This window comes from Saccostrea cucullata, unplaced genomic scaffold (genome assembly GCF_032062105.1).
Source record: "Saccostrea cucullata isolate Sc308-1 unplaced genomic scaffold, CSIRO_AGI_Scuc_v1 ctg3375, whole genome shotgun sequence".
NCBI lineage: Eukaryota > Metazoa > Mollusca > Bivalvia > Ostreida > Ostreidae > Saccostrea > Saccostrea cuccullata.
In genome coordinates, this window is record NW_026933127.1 from 18,076 (window position 1) to 46,013 (window position 27,938).

At 34.8% G+C, this 27,938-nt stretch overlaps 1 protein-coding gene across 1 annotated transcript; it reads right to left on the reverse strand.

The window, feature by feature from the left end:
• Positions 1-498: 498 nt before the first annotated feature.
• LOC134237300 (uncharacterized) lies at positions 499-27,938 on the reverse strand (the record flags this gene model as incomplete). The annotated part of the gene is made up of 5 exons (XM_062719395.1): positions 27,612-27,938; positions 20,969-21,364; positions 20,381-20,858; positions 20,019-20,161; positions 499-669 (listed from the first exon to the last, which is right to left on the reverse strand). Coding segments are annotated over exons 1-5 (1,515 nt in total), but the record flags the coding sequence as incomplete, so codon positions are not given.

Consider the following 27,938-nt stretch of genomic DNA (forward strand, 5'->3'; position numbering starts at 1 on the left):
AATAAGAAAATTCCATCCAATAAGTTGTGGATGAACGTTAATTCCCACGATGTCCTGATTAACTTCATTACCGAGTCAACAAAAAGGAGAAAGAGGGAGGGTGATAATAAGGTACAAATTGCAGTACTTGTCTTCTTTTAAAATCTTCTTCTTAAATCTCATTGCAGTCCTTTGTGGGTTTCTTTATACGCCATGTCAAATTGTAATTGGAACTGTTCTGCAGGTCTGAAGATTGCAGTTTTGCAAGTTATGACACTACGTGTATGCATTAGAATAATACATTTGTCATAAATAAATGGTTAACATGTCTTGATAATCTAATAATAAAGTATTTCCACCCTACGATTTGCTAATGTTTATACAGTGAATAATTTTTGAAATCTGTGTATCTTGTGTTTAGATGCAATACATTCGGTACAAACAGCAGAGAAGTTCACTTAACTTTTCTTTATGAACCAAGCATTTTGGGAAATCTGTAGGCGTTTTTCTTTGACTGACCCCTACAACTGTGTGTGGCTTGGTCAGTTCTGATGCAACATCTTCCTCAATACACAATTTACAGAGACAGATATCACAGTACAGCTGTACCATGGCAGTTTTGCAAAGGTCACATGACGTCATATATTCAGGACCTTCCAGGTAGTCCAAAGCTGGTAAAGGAATTTCCATCTGGATAAAAACATTAAAATATATCATTAATTGTGTCATTTTTTTTTCATTTAATCTGATGGACTGATAATTTGTATCTCATGTGAATAAAAATTAGCTAAAGTTAAATGTAGTTTACCATAGCACATGCATGTATACATGCACTACCTCATATGAAATGGTTTATCTCAAGAGAAACGAACCAGGATCACGCAGACGATGCGAGCACCCAACCATTCGACATAGTATGAATGTGTATGGGGCGCCGTTTTGGTATATACTGCCAAAAATGATATCACCTATTCGAATAGGTGATATCTACTATAATTAATTGGTGATATCACCTATTCAAATAGGTGATATCACCTATTCAGATGTTGAATATGTGATATCACCTATTCGAACAGGTGATCCCACCTATTTGAACACGTGATATCACCATTTTAATTTGAATTGGTGATATCACCTACACAGGTTGTAATTTTCACGTTTTATTCTTCTCTGATACGGTCGCGGTTTCTTAAATTTGCGGAATTGGTTTATAATAAAAGTTTCCTCCCTTATCAATACCTATTGAAATCTTATTCACTGTTTCTTGATTTCACGGATTCGTTTACACCGTGAATATAGCGAATATTAACACCACAAGTTATTTTCCCCCTATACAGTATTCGAAAAGGTGATATCACTTATTCAAATTGAATAGGTGATATCAAGTATTCGAATAAATGATATCACCTATTCAAATTGAATAGGCGATATCAGCTATTCGAAAAGGTGATATAGCTTATTCGAATAGGTGATATCACCTATTCAAATTATTTATGAAACTAGAGGTACTGTGAGCGATGAGCTCACTAAATGATACCCCCTGCCTCCCATATGGTTATAACTGGTGAAAAAGTCCATGTTTTCCTGTGACCGGGAAACCCAAAATATGTGTCGGATCAAAAAGTAAAATAGGAGGTGCACAATGGCAATATGTTATAAAGATTCTGTGAAATATGCATCAAATTTCATTCAGTGGTATGAGAGGAGTTGCGGATAAGAGATGGGTACCCCAAAGCGTAACAGACGGACGGACGGACGGACGGACGGAATTAACTATTACTATATACCCTCCCGCTTTTCAAGCGGGGGGTATAATAACAACACCTCCCAAGACTATACGTCCCTAAATCTTATTATACCCCCCGCTTGAAAAGCGGGAGGGTATATAGTAATCGGTATTTCCGTCCGTCCGTCCGTCCGTCTGTTACGCTTTGGGGTACCCATCTCTTATCCGCAACTCCTCTCATACCACTGAAGGAAATTTAATGAAACTTTCACAGAATCTTTATTACATATTGCCATTGTGCATCTCCTATTTTACTTTTTGATCTGACATACATTTTGGATTTTCCAGAGCAAAACATGGACACTGCCATTTTATTGATATGGGAGGCGGGGGGTATCATTTAGTGAGCTCATTGCTCACAGTACCTCTAGTTTACTGTAACTTTCGTTTTTTAACTCATTATTCTAGGAGACAAATGATTACAGTTTTGCATTTAATTTAGATCAATCCCAGTAGAAATTGAAGTTTGTTTTGCTCACATACTAGTTTATTTTACTTATCTATCATGAAAAATAAAAGAAAAATTGGGGAAAAAAGCATGAAAAGTAGTAGTCCGAGTTTCTTTGGTTCCAGTGGTAATCTGTATAATATAGGGAGCATTCATTATTTAATGTTGTGAGAAATTCAAATTGATGCAAAATTGACTATTTCTATGGACAGATCACTCTTACTGCATTAAAACTATAAGTTAGTATATTTTGTTATTTAAAAAAAGTCATTGATGCCTATTTCCTGAACAAAACATGATGTACAAGTAGAAACTATTTTAAAGCTTGTTTTTTTAGTATGTAAAGAAACTGATAATAAGTCTCGAGTGGGACGTAAAAGGAAATGCACTCAGTCATTCATTTTCTTGAATAATTTTTTCCTACACCTTTTCTATAACAAAGAATTTATTACATAGAACAAAAGAAAAAAGGCTGCATCAGGGATAGGGAAAAGCTCCAACTGAATAATTTTAAATACATCTTGGTTTTTATGCCCCGTTAACGAAGTTTCGGGGGTATTAAGTTTTTGTCGTGTCCGTCCGTCTGTCTGTCTGGAAGTCTATTTGTCTGCAAAAATTTTTACCTTGCCCATAACTTTTGATTTAGTGGGACTATGACTTTCATATTTTACCTGTGGTTTTTTTTTTTTGACAAGACCTTTCCTTGGGTTCCATCAAATTTGACCTTTTGCCCACTTTTACACAAAAAAATGTCAAACTTTTACTTTGGTCATATATTTTTTGACCTTAATAACCAGTGGGTCGTAACATAAAGGCTACTTAAGTCTAAGACCGTGCTTAAGGATACACCAAAGGTTTCCAAAGGGCAAAATTTAATTTGCTTGTAATTCTTTCATTAATAAAGATAACATATTAAAAGTATATATCATTTGAAAGCTTGTTAAATTTACTATTTAATGATCTTTATTTATATTTTCATTTTTATCTTATTAAAAAATTATTATTTTAATGCAAGTATTAGTGCATGTATATTTTATAATCAACTTTTTTTGTATTCCACTTCTCAAAGTCAAAAAATTGCCACAATGTAGATTAAAAATTGAACTTTAAAACCGTATCTCAGATTTTTGATAAAGGACAACATAAGGTAACAGCCGAATCTGGCCCCTTTTTTGATTTAAAAATCAGAACACTGGTAAAATTGTGATAGTTTGTAGTTAAAAATTAAAATGATGCTTACTTTACGACAAGTACTAATTTTGAGTAAAAGCTTATATGGAAGCTCCTAGATGGTGCAGAAAAAGGACATTTTTCCGAATTTCCTCAGTTCTGGTGGAATTTCATCATATTTGGGATACATTTCTCTTCGGAAAACATAGAGCACACGCTTGCCTATCTCAGATTTTTACACATATACTGCATCTGATATAAGTGTATAAAATATATAAATTTGGTAGATAGGCAAGCGTGTGCTCTATATTTTCCGAAAGAAAATGTGCTGTAAAATTAATGAAAATTTGCATAAAAATGGAAAATTCCGAAAATTTTCCTATTTCCTGAACTTACTGGGACCCCTGTATAATTTAAATCTTAAAACCAACACTCGTTTTGTGGAAGGGGTGAAAACAGGTTTTCATGGATAAACTGTTGGATCATTCTGAAAGACACTCAAAATCGGGGGCCAAATAATGGTCTTACCCTATCTTGTCCCTTCTTATTCAGAAGTTACATCCATTTGTCTTATGATGTTACTAATTTATTAGCCCAATTGTACATTTCCTCCAATAATTCGAGAACTGAGCAAGATATAAAAAAAATTGAGATACGGTTTTGTGAACACTCATTTGAGACGTATTCTGGCCAGTTTTTCAGAGAAATTGGTCAATAAATAAGGGGGCTGAATCCTTTGAAATAATACAACCAACTGTCTCATCATACTTTACAGTAGAGGGCAAAAATCCATTACACAACAAATTCTGCCAAAGCTAGAAATAGATGACACCTTGGAGATTCAGCTTTGGATACATGTCACTTATCCATATTTCCTATGCATATTCATATGAATGGGAGATTCTATTCTTTATTAAGGTGCTTTTAATGAAGTAAAATAGGTTCAATTCTGAATCAGAAAGATTTCCCGGTAAAATGGCAAGAGCTAAGTTCCACCTCCTATTTCATGGTCATTAGTGACCTGTTAGATCTCCTTCCCTAAATCTAGAGTCCTGTAGTTTACTAACTGATAACCTTTGTGGCTAGTGAAGAATTCCCCATGTGGTCACAGTGATTTATTGCTCCTTTCAGAAGCAGGCAGTAACAGACCAAATCAGAAGCTTCAATAACGGCACATTAACATGTGTTAGTGATTATTGTTAAATAATTAGAAAACCATTTAATAATCAGCGATAATTTTTCATGCATTGTAAGGCATTGATTAACATTGTTTTCTTAGCCAAAAATCTCCAAATTTAAAAAAATCTTGAAAAAAGCTTTTGATGTATCCTTAAGTAGGACTTAAGTACAGTATAAAACTTAAGAACGTAACTAGAAGCGTACTAAGATTTAGTAATCTTAGCAAAACTTAGGCGACCGGTAAAGGTGACTTAAGTATATCTTAACTTTCTTATACATATATTTAGAATTATTTAATGTTGACTCTCGGTGTAAAAACATACCTCTATTCATATTATGCATTCAAGAAAATAAGTATCTCTATTCAATGTGATTTAAGAATTTTAGTTTTTCGTTGGGGGGGGGGGGGGGTTAAAAAGGAAACCAATAACTAACACTTTACAGCAAACATTTATATACAACATTTAAATTTAGGGATACATCTGAAAATAGTGGGACCTTGGTTATAGAAATAAATTGAACACAGTAATAAGTCATGGATTAGTACGTTCACTTTGAAATTATGAGTTGAAATATTTTTTTAAAAACAGAAAAAGAAAGAAAATGATGACCAAAGCTGTAATAAAAAGTATCTGTAAAGTAGAATAAATGTAGAACGCGACAAGCACGGATATAGACAAGGCTCACTACGGTTCGAGAGAGAGAGAGAGAGAGAGAGAGAGAGAGAGAGAGAGAGAGAGAATTGTTGATAAGTGGAGACAAACGAAAAAATACCCCCTGACTTTTTTTAATCCTTGATTAAATTGCAAATGAGTATAATTTAAAACTTCTGCAGTCTTTGATTCTGACATGCATGACCTGATGCATAACATAAAATGTATTGAACTAGAGTTTCAATCTCAAGTAGATAGACGGTCGGTTATCTTATCTTGTCTGCGATAATAACAGGGTAACAAGGTACCTGAACATTTCTCATAACAAAAGGTAAACTGAAAACATCTCAAGTGATAAAGCAATTGTCGTTATTTACAATGAACCACCAGTCGCCACTTTCTGGCCGTGCAGTACATGTGTATTTGTTTTCAAGATTCCAAACATTTTATAACGGAATTATAATTTTAATAATTTTACTACGAAATCTAATCGAAACATAACTAAAATCGATAGGTTAGGAAGTCAACTTCAATATGTATTTAATTAAAACCCTAACTGAATCACTTTTAGCAATATATTAATATAGAATTAAAGAGCATATGAAATATTTTTAACATAAGTTTGACTTAGCTTGGACCTAGCTTAGTTTGCTTTATGTTACGGTTACGGTTTAAGACGTACCTAAGCAGTACTTAGTCAGGTCCTAAGATTATGCCTAAAACGTACTTACGACCCTACTTAAGTCAAAAACTTAGCAAGCTTTACATGCATGTAACGAGCCCCAGTACATTTTTATTTCACACATATATTCTTTGTGGCAAGACCTTTTGTTGGATATAAAAAATCTTCACCTGTAGACCTTGACCTCTCCATACATGTGAAAGAAACTTTAACCTTGGCCATAACTTATTATCGGTAAGAGATAGGGCTTTCATACGATTACATATGTAAACCTTGTGAAAAGACCCTTCATTATATATCAAAAAACTTAAATTTAACCCTTTGAACTTGACCTTGGAGAATGACCTACTTTTAAAAAAGCAAACTTTGACCATAACTTTTAAAGAGTTAAGGCGAGTTCTTTCAAACTGTTGCGCCTCCCACCTCGGGAGAGAGTGGGGCAACTGTGTGGGCTTTCCACTCCCGTATGTTAACTTATAAATTAATAATTAAGTCAGGATAAAAGTTCAGCAAATAAAATTTATTTACACTATGTACAATTAAATGTAAGTATTGTTATAAAAAAAATCACAATACAATATCAGTCACTTATAAAGTGAAGTCACTCCCACAACCCGTAGGTAAAATCTAAATCTCCCAAAAACAATTATAAAAATTAGCTACTTGTACTAAAATATACTTTCCTTGATTTAATATAATTTATTTATACCTATTCTATAAGTCCTATATAGTTTTAATAATAAATTGTAACTCCCATAAATTCTCCCATAAGTTTTCCCGTCGATGGGTCTCCCACTCTACTTATGGGTCTCCCACAGGGATATCTCAGCGTCTCAATTTCATATAACTTGACTAATATAATTACCCATCTGATCTGCATAGGGTCTGCCATCCCTTTATATGATTGCCAATGATGGGAGCACTTTTATAACAATAATTTGGAGGCTTCCGTATCCTCCCAATTTCTCCCCCCTTCTCCTGCAGCAGACGAATTTTTGCTACTTTATATAGCTTTACTGTACCCACTGGTAACCTCAATTAGCCAATCGCTGACCCGGAATGACCCTACGCCACTTCCGGTATAAACAAATCAGGGAAAGTGCACGCAGAGAAGTTTTCTAATAGAAAATCATTACTAACCATACAAAATGGGATTTTATCTTCCAAAATACGATAAGCACAAGTAGCTATTACGTTATTAAGTTGATATAAACAATGACAATGCAATGTTCAAAGACGAAACGCGATAATTGACTTCAAACATGCTATCGAGATTGAAACTGGGTCGAAATACAGTGAACCCGATTCCAAAACAATATTATATGATTGACAGCATATAACTTATTTCTTTTACAACTTTTTATCAATTATTGAATAACAAACAATCATGTACATATCAATATGCTAGTAACAACTGCATACGCTGCGAGTGATCAATAAAATACACAAAAATGATGAAACGAATTTCGTAACAAAACTATAATCCTTGTTACAAAACCTTTTATTCAAAGCAATACCTTTGACCCTTTGACCTTGGAGTTTGGCCTACTTTCTAAAATTTTTAAACGTGGCCATAACTTTTGAAGGTTAGGAATAGGGCTTCCATACTTGACATATGTATATTTGTTTGTAGCAAGACCCTTAATTAGATATCTTTAGACCTTGACTTTGGAGATTTGTGTACTTGTGAAAAATTTTTAACCTTGGTCATAACTTTTGAACGCTAGGGGCTAGTGAAGTCATACTTCACAAATGTAATCCTTGTGAGAAGATGATTCATTGCATACCAAGAACTTTGACCCTTTGACCTTGATGTTTGACCTACTTTTAAAAAGCAAACCTTGACAATAACTTTTAAAGAGTCAGGGCTTGTGCTTTCATACCTTACATATTTAATCCTACTGAAAAGACCTTTCATTTGCAAGCAAGACCTTTGAACCTTTGACCTTGACTTTGAACATTTGATTTTGAGTTTGACCAACTTGTTAGGTCACCTGAGTAACTCAGGTGACCTATTGCTATCCGTTTTCGTCCGTCGTTATCCGTCGTGTGTTAACATTTGAACATTTTCAGCTTCTTCTCTGAAACCACTGAACCAATTTCAACCAAATTTGGTATACAGCATCCATGGGTGGAGGGGAACAAAAATTGTGAATTTCATGGTCCCCGCCCCCCCCTGGGGCCTGAGGGGTGGGGCCAAAACAACTACAATTAATGAAATCTTTAAAAATCTTCTTCTTTACTCCTGGACATCAAGCACGCAAACTGTTGGCATGAATGTAATAAGCATTGAGTCCTCTACCAAAATTGTGAAATCTATGGCCCCAGGGTCAGGGGTTCTAGTGCTAGGGCGGGGCTCAATAGATTATATAGTGAAAATGCATTATTTCTTTGACAATCTTCTTCTCTGCTCCTGGGTATTAAATACACTAACTAAGCACATAGTTATGATGAGCAAGAGTGCCTCTTCCAGATTTGTGAATTTTATGGCCCCAGGGTCAGGGGTTCTGGTGTTAGGGCAGGGCTCTATAGATTATATAGTGAAAATGCATTATTTCTTTGAAAATTCACTACTCTGCTCCTGGATATTAGATAAACTAACTAAGCACATAGTTATGATGAGCAAGAGTGCCTCTTCCAAAATTGTGAATTTATTGGCCCCAGGGTCAGGGGTTCTGGTGTTAGGGTGGGGCTCTATAAATTATATAGTGAAAATGCATTATTTCTTTGAAAATCTTCTTCTCTGCTCCTGGGTATTAGATAAACTAATAAGCACATAGTAATGATGAGCATGTGTGCCTCTTCCAGATTTGTGAACTTTATGGCCCCAGGGTTAGGGGTTCTGGTGTTAGGGCGGGGCTTTATAGATTATATACTGAAAATGCATTATTTCTTTGAAAATCTTCTTCTCTGCTCCTGGGTATTAAATACACTAACTAAGCACATAGTTATGATGAGCAAGAGTGCCTCTTCCAAAATTGTGAATTTTATGGCCCCAGTTAGGGGTTCTAGTGTAGTTAGGGGCTATATAGATTATATAGTGAAAATGCATTATTTCTTTGACAATCTTCTTCTCTGCTCCTTGATATTAAATACACTAACTAAGCACATAGTTATGATGAGCAAGAGTGCCTCTTCCAAAATTGTGAATTTTATGGCCCCAGGGTCAGGGGTTCTGGTGTTAGGGCGGGGCTTTATTGATTATAATATAGTGAAAATGCATTATTTCTTTGAAAATCTTTTTCTCTGCTCCTGGGTATTTAATACACTAACTAAGCACATAGTTATGATGAGCAAGAGTGCCTCTTCCAAAATTGTGAATTTTATGGCCCCAGGGTCAGGGGTTCTGGTGTTAGGGCGGGGCTTTATAGATTATTTAGTAAAAATGCATTATTTCTTTGAAAATCTTCTTCTCTGCTCCTGGGTATTAAATACACTAAGTAAGTACATAGTTATAATGAGCTAGAGTGCCTCTTCCAAAATTGTGAATTTTATGGCCCCAGGGTCAGGGGTTCTGGTGTTAGGGCGGGGCTCTATTGATTATATAGTAAAAATACATTTATTCTTTGAAAATATTTTTCTTTGCTTCTGGGTTTTAAGCCAATGATCCAAGTATATATATATTTATGATGAAGAAAGGTGCATCTAGCAAAGTGGTTTTTATGCCCCCAGGGTCAAAAGGGGGGGGGGGGGTGGTTACATAGTCTGAAAATAAATTAATGCTTTGAAATCTGCTCTTTTGTATTAATCAACCATTTTATGATAAAATTTGCAAAATTTTGAAATATATGGCCCTGAGTCAGTACTTCCTTTGGGGTGATGTGCACAACTGGTTATAAAGTGGAAGTGCATTTTCTCTTTGTTACTCTGATCTACCTCTGGGTATTACATGTAAGTAAATAGCAGTAAGCATGCTAAGTTAATAATTATGATAAGCAATGGTGCCTCTTTCAAAATTTGTAAATTTTGAATTTCATGGCCTCCGGTTTAAACACGAACCAAATTTAATTGTTTGAAAGTTGTTACACAATACTCAGGTGACCTATAAGGCCCGTGGGCCTCTTGTTGAAATTTGTATTTGTTAGTGCTGGTATAATTAATTTCAGGAATTGATGTAGGTAATATTAGTATTTAAAGAATTCATCAATTTTTTTGAATAGAAAACGAAGTTCCCAATAACGAAACACCTTTGCACTATTTAAGCACGCAAAAGCAAGTATTTATGTCTATAGTTACACATTCATTTACTAATGCTGTATCAGAGTTGGTTACAAAAGGATACCGTCTTTCGAAAAAAAATATGTTGCATACATATCAAACACATATAAATATTCTGAAAGGAAAAAAGAAGAGCAAATTTTCAATTGAATGGATGTTATATTTTCAAAAGTATTTTTCAGTATTAATATCTTACAGTTTAACTCATTTGCAAGCAACACCTTTGAACCTTTGACCTTGACTTTTAATCTTTGACCTTGAATTGAAATTGTCAATTAATAATGGTAATTTCCATTCCTACGTCGATACGATGTATCCTGGTGAGCTTGAGATAAAAGATATCACAGCGTCCGACACTTCTGTTTCATACTTGGATATTTTACTTGAAAAAGACACGAATGGTAATCTAACAACCAAACTTTATGATAAACGTGATGACTTTATCTTTTCAATCGTCAACTTCCCTAACTTATGCAGCAATATACCTTTGTCACCTGCATACGGACTATATATATCTCTCAGTTGATTCGATACGCAAGAGCATGCTCTACGTATTCGTGAACAATTTCTAAATGAGATAAATTATTGACAAACAAGTTGATGAAACAAGAATATCAGCAGTCTCGTTTAAAGTCATCATTTCGTAAGTTCAATGGTCGATATAATGACCTTGTCAGCAAATACAATTTATCACTGAGTCAAATGCTGACTGGTGTTTTTTTCATATTAATTGTTAGTCCATTATTTATACACTGAATTGACGACGGATTTTTCCTTTATTTCCTGATAGTGACAACGAGCACACGGCGGGGTGACTGGTTAGCAGGGGATGCTCACTCCTCTATGGCACCTGATCCCACTTCTGATGTTTCGGGGTTCCATGTTTGCTCTGCTCTTATTTGTATTGTTTTATGGACTTTGAGATTGAATACTGTTCGTCATTTCCATATCCCTCGAACAAAATTTTAAAGTTTATATTTATATATTGCAGACTATTCAAGTTTATAGTACATTACATTTCTTTTTGTGGATATTTTGGTTATTTAAGCAATATATTGGGTTAAATGAAGTCTTGTTATAGAACACAAAAACTCTCATGGAGATTTTTACATTTTAGAAAGCTTCATTAATTTGTTACTCAGTAAGATTACAATAGAATAATACACTTTTTCAGTATATTAATTATTATTTTTCCTGGCTTGAAAAGTGGGGGATTTTAATTTGGGTCTGTCCGTCCGTCTGTCCGTCCGGCCGTCCATCATTCTGTCTGTCTGTACCGCTTTCGTTTCCACGCGATATCTCGAGAACCCTTTGGGCTTTCGAAATAAAATTTTGCATATCAACTTCCTATGGACTAAAGAAGAAACCTACTGATTTTGAGATCAAAAGGTCAAGGTCATCAACTCGCAAAATCTGTCTGTTAGAACACTTTCGTTTCCGCGCGATAACTCGAAAACCCTTTGAGCTTTTGCAATGAATTTTATATAACAATTCTCTGAGGCCTTTGCAAGACCCCTATTTATTTTGAGGTCAAAAGTCAAAGTTCAAGGTCGTAAATTTATACATTATATCTATTTATTATACCTCTATTGATAATACTCGAATTTGATTGGCTGGTAAGAAAACTTTAAAACACAACAATGACTCCAAATGCTACTGTTTACAGCAATACTGACCTAGGAATTATTGCACGTGGGATATAATGACCCGGTCATTATTTTTAATGACCGCTAAAAATGACCGCTTAATCAAAAATTTGTTTTTGAGTGAAGTTAATGCATAAAATAATAATTATTCGAAAAAAAAACATGTTTTTAAAATTGTGCATGGTCTGTTTCGCATTACCATCCAGAATACCGTAAAATTTTATCGTTACAATATATCGTTTCAATATATTGTTTCAATTCAGTTCAATAGTATCTATGTAAAGGCGGCTCTTTAAAGAGTTGAATTCTGTGTTAGATTTTGACTGTGTAAGAGGAAAAGCAATAGTTAGTTACAACTGTTACAATGTATGTCGCTATCAACTAAATATTGTTTTAATCAATAAATCATGATGCAAAAACTTACGAGACTAGCAGACGTCAATGTAAACAACTTTCACTATCCGGTCTGTAGCGAATCCCGATCCCGATCAAAGAAAGAATTGATAACGGTTAGAGATTCAAACTTTTCAATAATTATATCGGTATAATAAAACAATTAATTACCCCTTGTGAGTTCAACATGGTGAAATAAGGACTCTCGACCTGACCCTCGACCTTGACCACTCGATGACCTGCCCTGACCTCGGCCGCTACGCGGCCTCGGTCAGGACAGGTCACCTGGTGGGCCAGGTCTCGGGTCCTTATTTCACCATGTTGACCTCACAAGGGTTAATTAATTGTATAGTGTAACACTTTCCTTTCCAGGCGATATTTCAAGAGGATTATGAGTTTTTGCAATGTTTTTTTATTTCAAAATTCCTCTCCAACCCCTCTCAAAGTGTCCCGCCTCGTTTGTCTTATTAGTATTTATTGTATTACAAGTCGCTATTTTTAGCACAGAGGCATGAGGAGACTTATTACGTATAAAACAGGTTCTCGGCGGACTTAATAATTCTTTTTCATTAGAACTGTTTAATAAGTTTAAATTAGGCACAATGCATTGTGTAAAATTTTGAAAATATCGAACTTATAAATACATGTATTTGACTTCATATTTGCACAACATTTTGCCATTGTAAAGCAGTTCCGTGGTCTAGTAGTATGTCTGTCGCTTCAAATGTAAGAGGTCCTGGGTTCGAAGCCCGGACGATCCATTTACTTTTCTTTTTACTTTTTTTTTCGAAATTGTTGTGAGGTGTGTATTGTTTCATCATGATTATTATTAGTAACATTAAGTTTCTTGAACATTCCAGAGTGGTCAACATGTTCGGTCATTTTTTCTAGAACATTCCTGAACTTTGTATATGTCCATAACTTTCCAGTAGTATCATAGACTCACAACTTCGATATTCTAGATTTATGATACTGTATAAATACCCTGTCAATTCGATGCATAGAGAGACTTTGTCGTATAAGCACTATTGAGATATAACTGGGATATATATTTTCACTGGGACATTGTGTGCAGCAACGGACACTCTGATGTATGTATTTTTAGATTCTTGCTAAGTTTGTACTTTATGTTTCATATACTTATTATATATTACTGTAAATAAATTATTGTTAAGTTTAAATTGTGTTATTGATCTTTGCTGGCATTTAGGGTTATTCTGACCCATAACAGAATTGGGGGCTCGTCCGGGATAAAGAATTTTTTTTTTGCACTTTTGCAGTTTATTGTCAGAATTTTGTTTATTGAACCGTTAAATTTGATTATAAGCCAGCAGAAATCAACATGGTGTTTTCGGTCACAGACTTTCTTAGTTCACCAAGTGTTCAGGTTTTTGATACGTTAAAAAAGGATGACTTGATCGCATTAGGTTTGCATTTTGGGTTAGATGTTAAATTCTCTCAGAGAAAGCAAGACATTAGTATTAAGGTTGCAAACAAACTAGTAGAAGAAAACATCTTTGAAAAATACGATCTTTCAGATATACAGTTAAATCAGAGTTAGGCTCTTATAAAATGGCAGACTATCAGTTTCAATTAGAGTTAGAGAAAATGCGACTTGAAAGAGAAAAATTAGAAAGAGAAGAGCGAGAAAAAGAAAGAGAAAGAGAAGAACGACAGCTTGAACGAAAATTTGAATTAGACAAATTAGAAAGACAAGAGCTAGAAAGAGAGCGTGAAATGAACTTTGAATTAGAGAAAATAAAATTACAGCACCAACCAGAACCGTCAGTTGTCAAAACTGATTTTGATGCAGCAAAAAATATCAGATTTGTTCCAAAATTTCAAGAAAAATCTGTAGACAAATATTTTCCCCAATTCGAAAAAGTCGCAGAGAATCTTAAATGGCCACGAAATGTTTGGTCAACGATGTTACAAAGTGTACTGGTTGGCAAAGCAGCTGAGGTATACTCTGCACTAGGGGTAGTTGAGAGTTCAGACTATGAGAAGGTCAAAACAGCAATACTAAAAGCATATGAATTAGTACCTGAAGCATATAGACAAAAATTTAGAAAGTATAGGAAGTTTGATATTCAAACATTTGTTGAATTTTCGAGAGAAAGAAGATTTTTTCGATCATTGGTTTAGATCTAAGAAACTTGATAAAACTTTTGCTAATTTGCGCCAAGTCATCCTGGTAGAAGAGTTTAAGGAATGTGTTTCTCAAGATTTGAAAACACATTTAGAAGATAAGAATGTGAAAACTCTTGAAGAGGCAGCAGTCATATCTGATACTTATGCTCTGTTTCATAAAAAGAATTTTGTATCAAGATCTCAGACTAGCAGTAATTGTACCAATTCAGACACATATAAAAAGAGTGGTTCAGGGTCTCAGTCTTTCACAAGTTCCCAGTCTCCATCCCAAGGTGGTTCTAAGTCCGGTCCAGGACGTTTTGAAGGATCTTCTGGAATAGGGTCGCTTCCTACGTGTAGTTATTGTAAGAAAAAAGGTCATCTGATCAGTGAATGCTTTAAACTTAAGGGGGCCGACTATAGTTTCCATTGCGCAATATTTCGCGCATCATAATCAAATGGAGCGTACTTACTGTTTTAATTTAACTTTTTTCGCTTAATTATTAAAATTAAACAAAATTAAGGAATTTTAGGTATAAAAATGTAATTACAATTTGATATAACTGATTTTTTAACCGATTTTGCAAGTGATAGGTAGGTTGACGTCTTTGCAGTGTGTTTTTGACGTTATGATAATCTGTAGCTCTTAAAGAAAGGGGTAATAAAAATATTATTAAAGAAAAAGTAATAAACATACGATTTTGAAATTTAAAACATAGAAATTTGAGAATATCTCCAATAATTTTATTATGTTTTCATGTGAATCCATTTTGTACGTCTTATTTTGTAATACTCTATAAAAATAGTAAATTTTGCTAATTTTTTGCATTTTGAGATGCCCCCTCAGGTAACAAGACGGTAGAATTTTGTGTTTCTTACATATATTGTATAATATAGTATTACTCAACAAATATTATAGTTTGAACAAAATGTCTATTGTAGTATTTGTATAATTTGCTTAAAAGTGCTAAAAATTGGCTTTTTCCTATATAATCCTATAGTAAATGTACCTGTATTTTGAGACGGTCCCTCAAAAATACCTGGACGGTAGATTTCCCCCAAACTTTGCATGTACACTGAAGTTAATGTAACTTATATATGGTATAAAAATGAAGAGTTTCGCTATTGTAGTTTTCACACAATAAAACTATAGTCGGCCCCCTTAAGAGAAAAAATGATTTTGATAAAACTCAACCACATGCTTGTGCGGCAGTTAGAGGTGATAGAGAAGCCTTAGTTTCGATTTGTTCTGACACTCCTGATGTCCAGGGTTCACAGTCCAGTTCTACTGATTCTATGGAGGATTATAAGCCCTTTATGTCTCAGGGATTTGTTTCACTCGGTGACTCTAGCGAAATAAAACCTGTCCAGATTTTGAGAGATACTGGTGCTGCACAGACGTTATTGCTGAAGGGCGTGCTTCCTTTGTCTGAGCAGACTTCTACTGGTGGGTCAGTTTTATTACAGGGTGTGGAGCTAGGCGTCATTGATGTTCCCCTGCATAGAATTAGTTTGAAGTCAGATTTAGTTATTGGACCTGTTATCGTAGGTGTTCGACCTACTCTTCCCGTTCCAGGCATTTCGTTGTTGCTAGGCAACGATTTAGCTGGTGGAAAAGTTGTACCAGATCCTATAGTTTGTGAGAAAATCAATCCAGATGTCATGTTTTATGATGAAGATGATGACATATATCCGGCCTGTGCTGTTACTAGAGCGATGGCCAGAAGACGAGAAATGGAGGTAGACCATACTCAAGCCTTTGACGAGACGAATTCCTCTGTTGATATTGATTTGAATGACACTTTCTTATCTGACCTTGATGGCACTCAAACAAGCATGGAACCACGCCATATCAAGAAGCAAGAGAAGAAAGAACTTTTACCAAAATTTAGTGGTGATGAAGATGAGTCAAATCTACTAGAAAGCCAAGACAAGGATATCCTAAGCCGAGAGCAGTTACTTTCAGCACAACATAAAGACCCAGATATCATCCAACTTAGTAAGAGGGCACTTCCACCAGAAGAGGCCACTAAAGTTGGAGAATGCTTCTATATGAAAGATGGCATCCTTATGCGAAAATGGCGACCACCTGACACTTCCCCAGACGAAGTGTGGCGTGTTGTTCACCAAATAGTGGTACCAGCTGCTTATCGTCAAGATGTATTGAGTTTAGCTCATGATACACCTATGGCAGGTCATTTAGGTGTCAATAAGACTTATAATAGGATTTTGAGTCATTTTTATTGGCCTAAGCTAAGAAAGGATGTTTCGAAGTTTTGTAAGTCATGTCATGTTTGTCAGATGGTAGGTAAACCGAATCAGAAGATACCATCCGCCCCTCTCCAACCCATTCCAGCTTTTGAAGAACCGTTAAGTCGAGTGTTGGTGGATTGTGTAGGACCTTTGCCTAGGACTAGATCTGGGAACCAGTATTTACTTACCATTATGTATACATCCACTCGATTTCCTGAAGCCATACCTCTAAGGAATATAAAGGCAAAGAGCATAGTTAAGGCCCTAACCAAGTTTTTCAGTTTTGTAGGAGCACCCAAGGCAATTCAGTCGGATCAAGGCTCAAATTTTATGTCGGGGTTGTTCCAGCAAGTCATGCATGAGTTGGGTATAAGGCAATATAGATCAACTGCTTATCATCCTGAGTCCCAGGGAGCGCTAGAACGTTTTCATCAAACCCTAAAAACAATGCTGAAGACCTATTGTTACCAGTATGAAAAAGACTGGGACGAAGGGGTTCATCTTGTGCTATTTGCTGCACGAGAAGCAGTCCAGGAGTCTCTTTGGTTCAGTCCTTTTGAATTGGTGTTCGGTCATACAGTTAGAGGTCCTTTGAAATTGTTGAAGGAAAAGTGGCTGACTGAGACTAGTGATCTTAATCTTTTAGATTATGTGTCTGATTTCAAAGAAAAACTTTACAATGCTCGTAAATTAGCACAAGAAAATTTGAAGAGTTCTCAGATGAAAATGAAAATGTGGTATGACAAAGATGCCAGAAATAGGGTGTTTAAGCCAGGTGATAAGGTTCTTGTATTTTTACCTATTCCTGGTCATCCTTTACAGGCCAGATTTTATGGCCCTTATGAAATTGAAAGCAAGATCAGTGATGTAAACTATGTAGTTAAGACACCAGGTCGACGTAAAGAGAAACGGGTTTGTCACATTAACATGTTAAAAGAGTATTTTGAAAGGTGTGACCGAAATTCTGTAATACCAGTTTCCACTTTAGCCAACGCTAAGACTGTTCAAAATTGTATTGAAAGTGATACGAGTGTAGAGATGAATGAGAAAGATTGTAATCAGAGTGTCCGCTTGAAAAACTCCGAAATTTTGGCTGACTTTGATGCCAAACTTGGACATTTGAACATTCACCAAAAAGAACAAGTTAAAAACTTGATGAATGAGTATCATCAAATCTTTTCGGATGTTCCAATGAAAACTAATGCAGCTTGTCATGATGTCATAGTGAGTGACGTTCTGCCTATCAAACAACATCCGTACCGTCTGAATCCAATAAAATTGCAGTACCTAAGAAGGGAAGTGCAGTACATGTTGGACAATGACATTGTTGAACCTAGTAAAAGTGATTGGAGCTCACCGTGTATTCTTGTAACAAAACAGGACGGTACCTACCGATTATGTACAGACTTTAGAAAGGTGAATTCTGTTACGAAAACTGATTCATATCCACTACCTAGAATTGATGACTGTATTGACCACATTGGAAACGCCAAATTTGTCAGTAAATTTGACCTATTGAAAGGCTACTGGCAAGTGCCGTTAACAGAAAGAGCAAAACAAATATCTGCTTTTGCTACACCAGATGGACTTTACCAGTATAAAGTAATGCCTTTTGGCATGAAAAACGCACCAGCTACATTCCAAAGGATGATTCACTCCCTTCTTCAAGACCTTGAGGGATGCGAGGCCTACATTGATGATGTCATCATATACAGTGACACTTGGGATGAACATCTTCGAATCATGCGTGCTTTATTTGACATTTTAGCTAAAGCAAACTTAACTGTGAATCTTGAGAAGAGCGAATTTTGTCATGCTTATGTAGAGTATTTAGGTCATAAAGTAGGTCAAGGTTATGTTACACCCATAATGGCTAAAGTGGAAGCTATTGCAAAGTTCCCGATTCCTACAAACAAGAAAGAGTTAATGAGGTTTTCGGGCATGGCTGGGTTTTACAGAAAATTTTGTCCAAATTTTTCCTTAGTAGTTGGTCCACTTACAAATCTTTTACAAAAGAGGGTTAACTTTGAATGGACAAAGGACTGTTAAAAATCCTTTCATAAAATCAAATCTGTCCTTATGAGCAACCCAGTTCTGTCAACTCCAGATTTTTCTAAGCAATTTAAGCTTACTGTTGACGCTAGTGATGTTGGAATCGGGGCAGCTTTGTTTCAAGAACATAGTGATAATGTAGATAGAGTTGTTTCTTATTTTTCAAAGAAACTTACAAAATGTCAACAAAACTATTCCACCATTGAAAAGGAATGCCTTGCTTTGTTGTTAGCCTTACAGCATTATGATGTTTATTTGAATGTTACTTTGCATCCAATTCTTGTATATACGGATCACAACCCCCTGACATTTTTGCATAAATTGTCAAACAAGAATCAAAGACTGACTAGATGGAGTTTGTTGTTACAAGAATACAACATAACAATTAAGCATATCAAAGGCAAAGACAGTGTTATTGCAGATGCCTTGTCCAGAGTATCGTGAATATATATGATTTTGTATTAATGTACATGTATTTCATTTTGACAATATAAGTTTTCATTGACATTCAAACTTTTTAAGGGGGGAGGTGTTATGAGATGTGTATTGTTTCATCATGATTATTATTAGTAACATTAAGTTTCTTGAACATTCCAGAGTGGTCAACATGTTCGGTCATTTTTTTCTAGAACATTCCTGAACTTTGTATATGTCCATAACTTTCCAGTAGTATCATAGACTCACAACTTCTAGAATATTCTAGATTTATGATACTGTATAAATACCCTGTCAATTCGATGCATAGAGAGACTTTGTCGTATAAGCACTATTGAGATATAACTGGGATATATATTTTCACTGGGACATTGTGTGCAGCAACGGACACTCTGATGTATGTATTTTTAGATTCTTGCTAAGTTTGTACTTTATGTTTCATATACTTATTATATATTACTGTAAATAAATTATTGTTAAGTTTAAATTGTGTTATTGATCTTTGCTGGCATTTAGGGTTATTCTGACCCATAACAAAATACATTTTTTTTACTAAATGAAAGTATTCAGCATGTGGAATGAAAATTTTAGGAGGTCTGGCTTGTACAAACTCATAAAATCATCATCACAGTGTGATAAATATTCCATATAAAAAAGAATCTTCTATACACATATTGAAGAATAAGCAATCAAATCTTTATATTTATATTGACATACATGTATTTTATTTGCTTTAGTATACATATATACATTTAATCATTCTACAAATTCAGTCAGGGGGATCCGACTTTTTCCCTAAGCGGGGGAAACGAATTCTCTGAATTAGCTTGTTATATTTTGATTTTAGCTGAACATTCACATCCATCATTTAACTAAGCTTGAAAGAGATATAGTATAAAAACAAAATGTGAATGTTCATTTGTGAATCACCATATTAAAATGCTTAACTACAGTACATAAGCAGAATTCACTTGAGATATTTGATTTTCTTCACTTGTCTGTTTCCCCACTGAGCGGCAAACAGATTGTCATTTGTATCTTTACACAGTCCCCAGGGATAACTCAGTCCACAGTTTATGTAATGGAGGAACTGTTCATCCTGGTCTATGATGTGGACACAGTCATTTTTAGGATCAGCTGTAAGGATATGACACTGACTGTATGTGGTGATTCCTAGAGGATAGAATGGTTTGTTCTTCGGAGCAGGAGTATGTCCAGTGTACCTGAATCTCTGTTTCCCAGCCTAATTGACCACCACTACTGCTCTAGCTCTACTGTCAGACACACAGATATCCAAGTTTCTGTTCTCAGTTATGTAGTATGTGTTATGATCACCAATCGAATAGAGAGGTTTACTTTGATCATCAAACTGAATGGTCTGTTTCTCTGTGGAACCAGAGTAACGGACAACTTTTGTTTGTAACAGTTTGTTATCATCACTGATCATGATAACCATGAGGTCACCAGAGGAGGTACTACAGATACCATCAGGTCCCCAGTTCTGTAGTTTGATCACCTCCTCATTCTTCACAATGTTCACAGTTCTATCATGGTAATCAGTATAAACAAGATCCATAATTTTTGTCACTGCTTTGTCCTCTGGCCAGGTCCCTGACGTGGTTGTGATTGACTTAAGTAGTGATCCCTGATTGATGCTGAAGAGTTTCATGGTGTTGTCATCTCCACTTGTCCAGATTCCTTCATCACTCAGACAAGCCACACTGTAAAGTTCACTGTACCCAGTGTCTATGGTGGTGACAGTCTCTGGTTCATCAAGCAGGTGTTTGACTGGAGAAGAGGATCCAGCTTCTGATGTTTTTGTGTTGTCTTCATGCTGTAGCCATGTTTATCTGAAGTTAAAGAACTTGATAATAAAGTTCCAAACAGATTACTGAGTTCTTTTTGTTGAATTTTCCCAGGCAAGAATTTAAGATTAGAAATAACAATCTCTTGTGGAAGCTTTCTATATCTGTCTAAATTGGATTTAACAGCAAATAGTTTTGAAATGTCCTGTGTATCTAAAGCTATTTCAGCTGAATTGACTACATCCTTGATTTCAGTAATGTTCTTGTTCATTTCAACCAGATGTTTTTGTAGAGTTTTTAACTGTGTGATTTTCATCTCAGCAACTTCAGCTTTAAGTTTCTTGACAAGTTGGTCAATTTTTCTGTGCCAGTCCTCTCCATGTTTTGTTAAAGCTGTTGAAAGATCTCCATACTCCTTTTCTAACTGACTTATTCTGTTTTGTACATCAGAGGCAATGTCCATGTAGGTTGGATAAATTGTTTCCTTAAATTCAATTTGATCTTTGATGATTTTGCTCTTTTTCTCGCCCACAATCTGTAAAATTTCTGATAACTTATGACCCAGTGTTGATCAGATGCTAGACACTTTGTACAAACAGGAATGTCACTTTGGTTACAGTAAATTGTACATTTGTAAACCTATAGGCTTTGAGACAATTATTTTAATCAAGAAAATAAAATAAGCATATTAAAATGTACTCATGATAGAGTGCACTGACCCCTAATTCAAGAAGGATACAGAAGTGTAAGACTTTTTCGTAAAAGTAAACAAACAAGTTAATCGGATTAAGGACTATATAACATACCAGGATGTTTATCTATCTACGGACATCAATCCAGGAACAATAACTGAACATTATTAAAGTTTATATTAAAGTTATACTTGCTTTTGCCTAATACAAGGACACTGACCACCAGTTTACAAACACTTATGTTTAGATTATAAATAGTTTTGTCAAAATTCCAGGATTTAGACCCATTTTTTAAATAACTTGTTTATCGTATATGCAAATTGCTATTATGTATTGTACATTATAAAAACTATCTACGGTGATCTTCAATATTCTTAGCTCTAGCTCACTCTCTCGCTCTCATCTTGGCCACACTTCTCAGAGCGGGGCTCTTCGGAGCTACGCTCTAGGAGGGATCGAGAGACGCTATACGATCAAGGGCCGTTTAACGATCATTATCTTTGCTTTTCACCACTATATTATTCACGTTTGTATTCTCTGCTAATTCCAAAACTGTTAAATAAATTCTAAGAAAAGACAATTATTCCTTCTCATTGGTTCACAAAACCAAATTTGGTGCCGTGACCAGAATGTGCGAGATACTGGAAGATACCAAACGTGGAAGGAAAACGTAGCAAGTCAGGAGAAAATGATGATGAAGTTAACGTCAGGTTTGTTGTCTCATATTTATGGAATTTGAAAATAGACTACATTTGATTCGAAGTTTTGACTTTAATTGGACAATATTGCATCACTTATCAAAGAAACATTGGATTTTATCGTGGACTGCATTTGAAGCATATTTTTTTCTATGACGTTGGTACATTGTATGATACCAAGGGCAGAGAAAACGTCTGATCCAGTGTCTTTGGATCCGTCATATGTGTTTGTACTGATCCTGAATTAATTCGCTCAGAGAATGCGATGATGAAGAGGATAGTACCATGTTTATTTTTAGTATATTAGTGTGGAAATCACAAGAAGTCGTAGAAATGAAGAATACGACAGGTGATAGCAGTAAATTAGATGATGTTTACGAATGAAGACGACGGTGGAAACCAATGATGTAATTGATTGCTCTTGCAGTATTTTACGAATTTATCATTGCTTTTTGTTAATTACAATTTCCGAATTACGAGAATATAAACTATGAGACTGAACTTCATTAAGACGTACAAGGTATATATACTTATGACTTTTTATAATCACCCGGAGTGTTTCCATTCCATGAACTGATAATGAGTAACGTTCGACAACTTGCATCGCCATTAATCCTGCTAAAATCAAGGAACAGAAAAGTACACATCCAATATGAGTGAAATAAAAGTGAACTTTTGTATATCCATAATTTTATATAACTATAACTGTATAATCCACCCTATTCGTTTATCCTTTTGATACTATGTAGCAGTGAAATAAAACCTGTACGAGAAGAACAGATCTTTGAAAGACTGTTTATATCCATTGACCATGAACATATTGCGATTACTCATGTGAACGTGAGTGTTCCCGATTTTACGAAGGATTTACATAATCTGTTTCCTATCACAGTCATGTGAACCAAATAAAAACAATTGTCTGGTTCCGTAGTTCAGAAATTTCCTGCAGAAATTTCTAATTACATGGGGACGAATGTAAACCTATAGGATTTGAGACAATTATTTTAATCAAGAAAAATAAAATAAGCATATTAAAATGTACTCATGATAGAGTGCACTGACCCCTAATTCAAGAAGGATACAGAAGTGTAAGACTTTTCCGTAAAAGTAAACAAACAAGTTAATCGGATTAAGGACTATATAACATACTAGGATGTTTATCTATCTACGGACATCAATCCAGGAACAATAACTGAACATTATTAAAGTTTATATTAAAGTTATACTTACTTTTGCCTAATACAAGGACACTGACCACCAGTTTAAAAAAAACTATGTTTAGATTATATATTGTTTCGTCAAAATTCCAGGATTTAGACCCATTTATTGAATAACTTGTTTATCGTATATGCAAATGGCTATTATGTATTGTACATTATAAATACTATCTACGGCGATCTTCGAGATATTCTTAGCTCTAGCTCACTCTCTCGCTCTCATCTTGGCCACACTTCTCAGAGCGGGGCTCTTCGGAGCTACGCTCTAGGAGGGATCGAGAGATGCTATACGATCAAGGGCCGTTTAACGATCATTATCTTTGCTTTTCACCACTATATGATTCACGTTTGTATTCTCTGCTAATTCCAAAACTGTTAAATAAATTCTAAGAAAAGACAATTATTCCTTCTCATTGGTTCACACATTGCTGTATGCTATGAGATTCACATCCAAGGTAGACGGGGTTAGATTTCCTGAACTGAAATTTGACGAATTTATGGGCTTTGGATTCATCATATTTCGTGTATTTTCCCATACAGGCTTTACACAGGTTGACAAGACATGTATCGCAGTGCATCTGTACCACAGCGGTCTCACACAGGTCACATCGTATCAAATCCAGAGCACTGGTACGGGGGTCCATCATTCGATGCAGTATGTCTTAAATGAAAATAAATTCAACGTTATTCTGTAATAGTACATGTATTTATAATTGTAAATATGAGTACAACAAAGAGACATGTATTTGTGAAACACAGTGGCTCCAAAATGGCAACATTGTTGAGATTTACCTTTTTCAATCGCAACTTTTCAAACGCAAATCACATATGTTGATAACCAAAGTAAGGCCTTCCCACAAGAAATACAACTGTACATATGATTTGTAAAATATAAAAGCCCTTGCAAAACCTGTTCAAAAATTATGGTCAAGGTCAAACTCGTAAGTCAAGGTCAAGGGGTCAAAGATGGCTGCATCCTTTTCACAAGGATTGCATATGTAAAGTATTAAAGCCCGTGACCTTACCGTTAAAAAGTTATGGCCAATGTTTAAGTTTTAAAGTATGGGTGCTGTTGGAATCCAATGAAAGGTCTTCCCACAGTGATTAAAACATTACTTTGACGTCATGTCATTGTTTGCAGTTTAAAATGTACCTGTTTTACATTAAAAGTTGCTTTAATTGTAAATTTGTATATGTAATTTTACCGGACTTGTTTCATTAACCAATCAATTATAGCTTGTTATAAAAACATGAAAGCCAATCTTTGCAATTTTTTCTTTGATGTAGTTGGCAATGATTACTCGGATTAATATCAAAAGGCAACATGGGCCACATAGCTCACGTGAGCATTGTGGTTAGGACAAATTAAAAAATTGATTTATTACTGAAAAGTTTAAATCTAAAAGTAGTCCCATATCAATCATGACTTTGCTATTCTTGAGAAGAAGAATTTTAAAGAATTTTCCTGTATATGTCTATGTAAAACTTCGATATGCAATTTTGGCCCCGCCCTACCCCCGGGATTCATGATTTGAACTTGAATTACACTATCTGATGATGCTTCCAAATAAATATGATCAATTATGACTTTGTTATTCTTAAGAAGAGGATTTTAAAAGAATTTTCCAATTTATTTCTATATAAAAATATTATAGGCCAATTTTGCCCCTCTCAACTCCCAGGGGTCATTATTTGAGGAAACTTGAATCTAAACTATCTTAGGATGTTTCCATATAAATATAATCAATTATGGCTTTTCTATTTTAAAGAAAAAGGTTTTGAAAGAATGTTCCTATATATTTCTATGTAAATATTCATTTTGATGGGCCATTTTGGCCCCGTCCTACCCCCGGGGGTCATGATTTGAACAAACTTCAATCTATACTACATGAGTATGCCTTCATATAAATATTATCAATTATGGCTTTATTATTCTTGAGAAGAAGGTTTTAAAGAATTTTTCTATATATTTCTATGTATAACTTTGATCGGCCATTTTGGCCCCGTCCTACCTCGGGGGTCATGATTAAAAAAAATTGAATCTACACTACCTGAGGATGCTTCCATATAAATATGAGCGTTTTTGGCTTTGTTATTGTTGAATCTACGCTACCTGAGAATGCTTCCATATCAATATGATCAAATTTTGTTTTGATATTCTTGATAAGAAAATTTACATGTATATGAATTTTTCTATATATGTTTATGTAAAGCATTGATCGGTCATTTTAGCTTCGCCCTACTTCCCGGGGTCATGATTCGAACAAACTTGAATCTACACTACCTGAGGATGCTTCTCTATAAATATGATCAGTCACGGCTTTGATATTCATGAGAAGAAGATTTTTAAGGTTCATAAACCCTCTGCTCACTCATATGTAATTTTTCTTTATTTTTTATTATGATTTTCAAAAGGAAATGTATATGCCGAATAATATATGAACAATTAAAGCAGGGCTTGTGGGGCAAAATTTGACAGAAAAGTCTTTTTAACTTGACAAATTTATAAAGGAATGATAGACATTTGTGTCATTGAGAGTAATCTCTCTCATCAGACTATCAATGTACCTTAAAGAATTTTACCATAATTTCAATGTAAATTGGAAAAAAAAATCAAATTTCATGAAAAATATTTATGATATCAATACCTCCATTTGGATATTTGACATCTACATTATAATTGGTGCTGTTATGAAATACAAAATAAACCGTGGATGTAATGAGCCACCTTAAATAAAAAGTAATAGTTTTAGAATAAAAAAAGCTTCTGTGCCAATAATCCAGTTTAATAACCCCGAACAGTACTAAACAAACTTACTTACCAGCATCATCGTACACGTAGATTGTTTGGTTGTTTAATGATATTATCAGATCGTGGGCTTTTAAATCGAACCAAGCTAAATATAGTGGGTATAAAAGCAAATCAAGAATGTCTTTTCCTATCTCTCCTCTCTCCAAGTCTTTTTCATAAAGTTCATATCCCTCCTTCGAAAGAAATGTCAGGTGAAGTAACAAACTGCTTTGGTAGCTTTTTATATCAGGACCATACTTTGTTCTTAAAAAGATGACAAATTTCGTGAAATTTTTCAAAATACTGATCTTTCGAACTTGTTGATTTGCATAGGTTTTTATTTTTGATGACAGTTTGTCAAAGAAAGGTTTGATAGAGTCCCGTATTATTTCGTTTGAACCTTCCTTTAAAAGGCTTTCTACTGTGTCAAAAATTTCCTTTTACTCCTCTTCTGTTGTTACTACATTGATACATTCTACCATATGATTCAAAAGGTCAATGGTTTTTCCAGTAAAAATTCTGCTAGTTCTTTCTTTGCTCGGTCTTTTGCTTCGGCATTAACTTTTGCAGATGCAGTGAACAATCCTTCAAAAAAAGAAAAAAATACATTTTAGTAATGGTTTATATCTGAAACTGTAAGTGTAGGCTCTGCAGGTTTACTGGAACTGGATGACAGTAATTTAAAAGTATTTATTTCTAAATTTCACGTTACAGGGCCTTACATATTCGTTTTATTAATACATGTACTTTCCTTTTTGGTGGTAGGGAATGGATGTTGGTGTTAATGGTAGTAACAGGAGTTTGAGAGTAAAAATATCATTTATTATATTTCAAACACACCGTCGACAAAATTTCTTCTTATGATGAAAGGAGAGTATTATCATTGAAAATCAAGAAAGGTTTAGCAAAATTCTATTTTCTGGGGAAAATAAGTATCCAGATAAAGGCGGGGTAGTAGAAGCCAGTTTCTGTAATGATATATCTTATACCTTACCCCCAGAAGAACGATTGTTTGCTCTAGTTTTATTTTAAAATTGCATGTTTCAATACTGTAGATAAATCATGATCATTACCTCTTTTCTAATCTCACTGAAGCTGTTAGTTCTCTGATAACTTCAATGACTTCTTTCTCGCTTTCAGACGATTTTTTTTTAATTTTCTCCATCCACTCTTTTTCTACTTCCTCATTTAATGGTCGATATCATGCAAATTGAAGACTCTGAATGTAATTTTTATGTAGGTGGTTCCCTGTTCTTTGACACAGGCTGTACATGACAGCCCAATACTCATTGAATTCAGTTTGGGAAATACACATGTTAGAAACATGGCTATACAATTTGTTTTTAATTAAGCGGATGCGTTCTATGTCATCTCCAAAACTAACCTCTCCCTGAGATGGCATTTCTGTGATCCCCCATCCTTGTGTGGGAGATGGAATATTGGAACAAAGATTACGTATCAATGTATTAAGCAATGTAATGTCAAAGTCTCTGTATCCATCAGTATGTGCATTCTGGATGACAAGTAGCTGATCTTTGCGAATGATTTTAAACAATGGTGTATTTGCTTTGACTGTATTGAATATAACACGAGGAGAAATTTCCTTTTCTAACACGTCTAGTAAAATAGGCGTCAGCTCTTCCACTATGATCAAAGCAAGTCTTGCAAATCTTGTTCTGTCACTTGGAGTAAACACTTTACTTAACGCCAT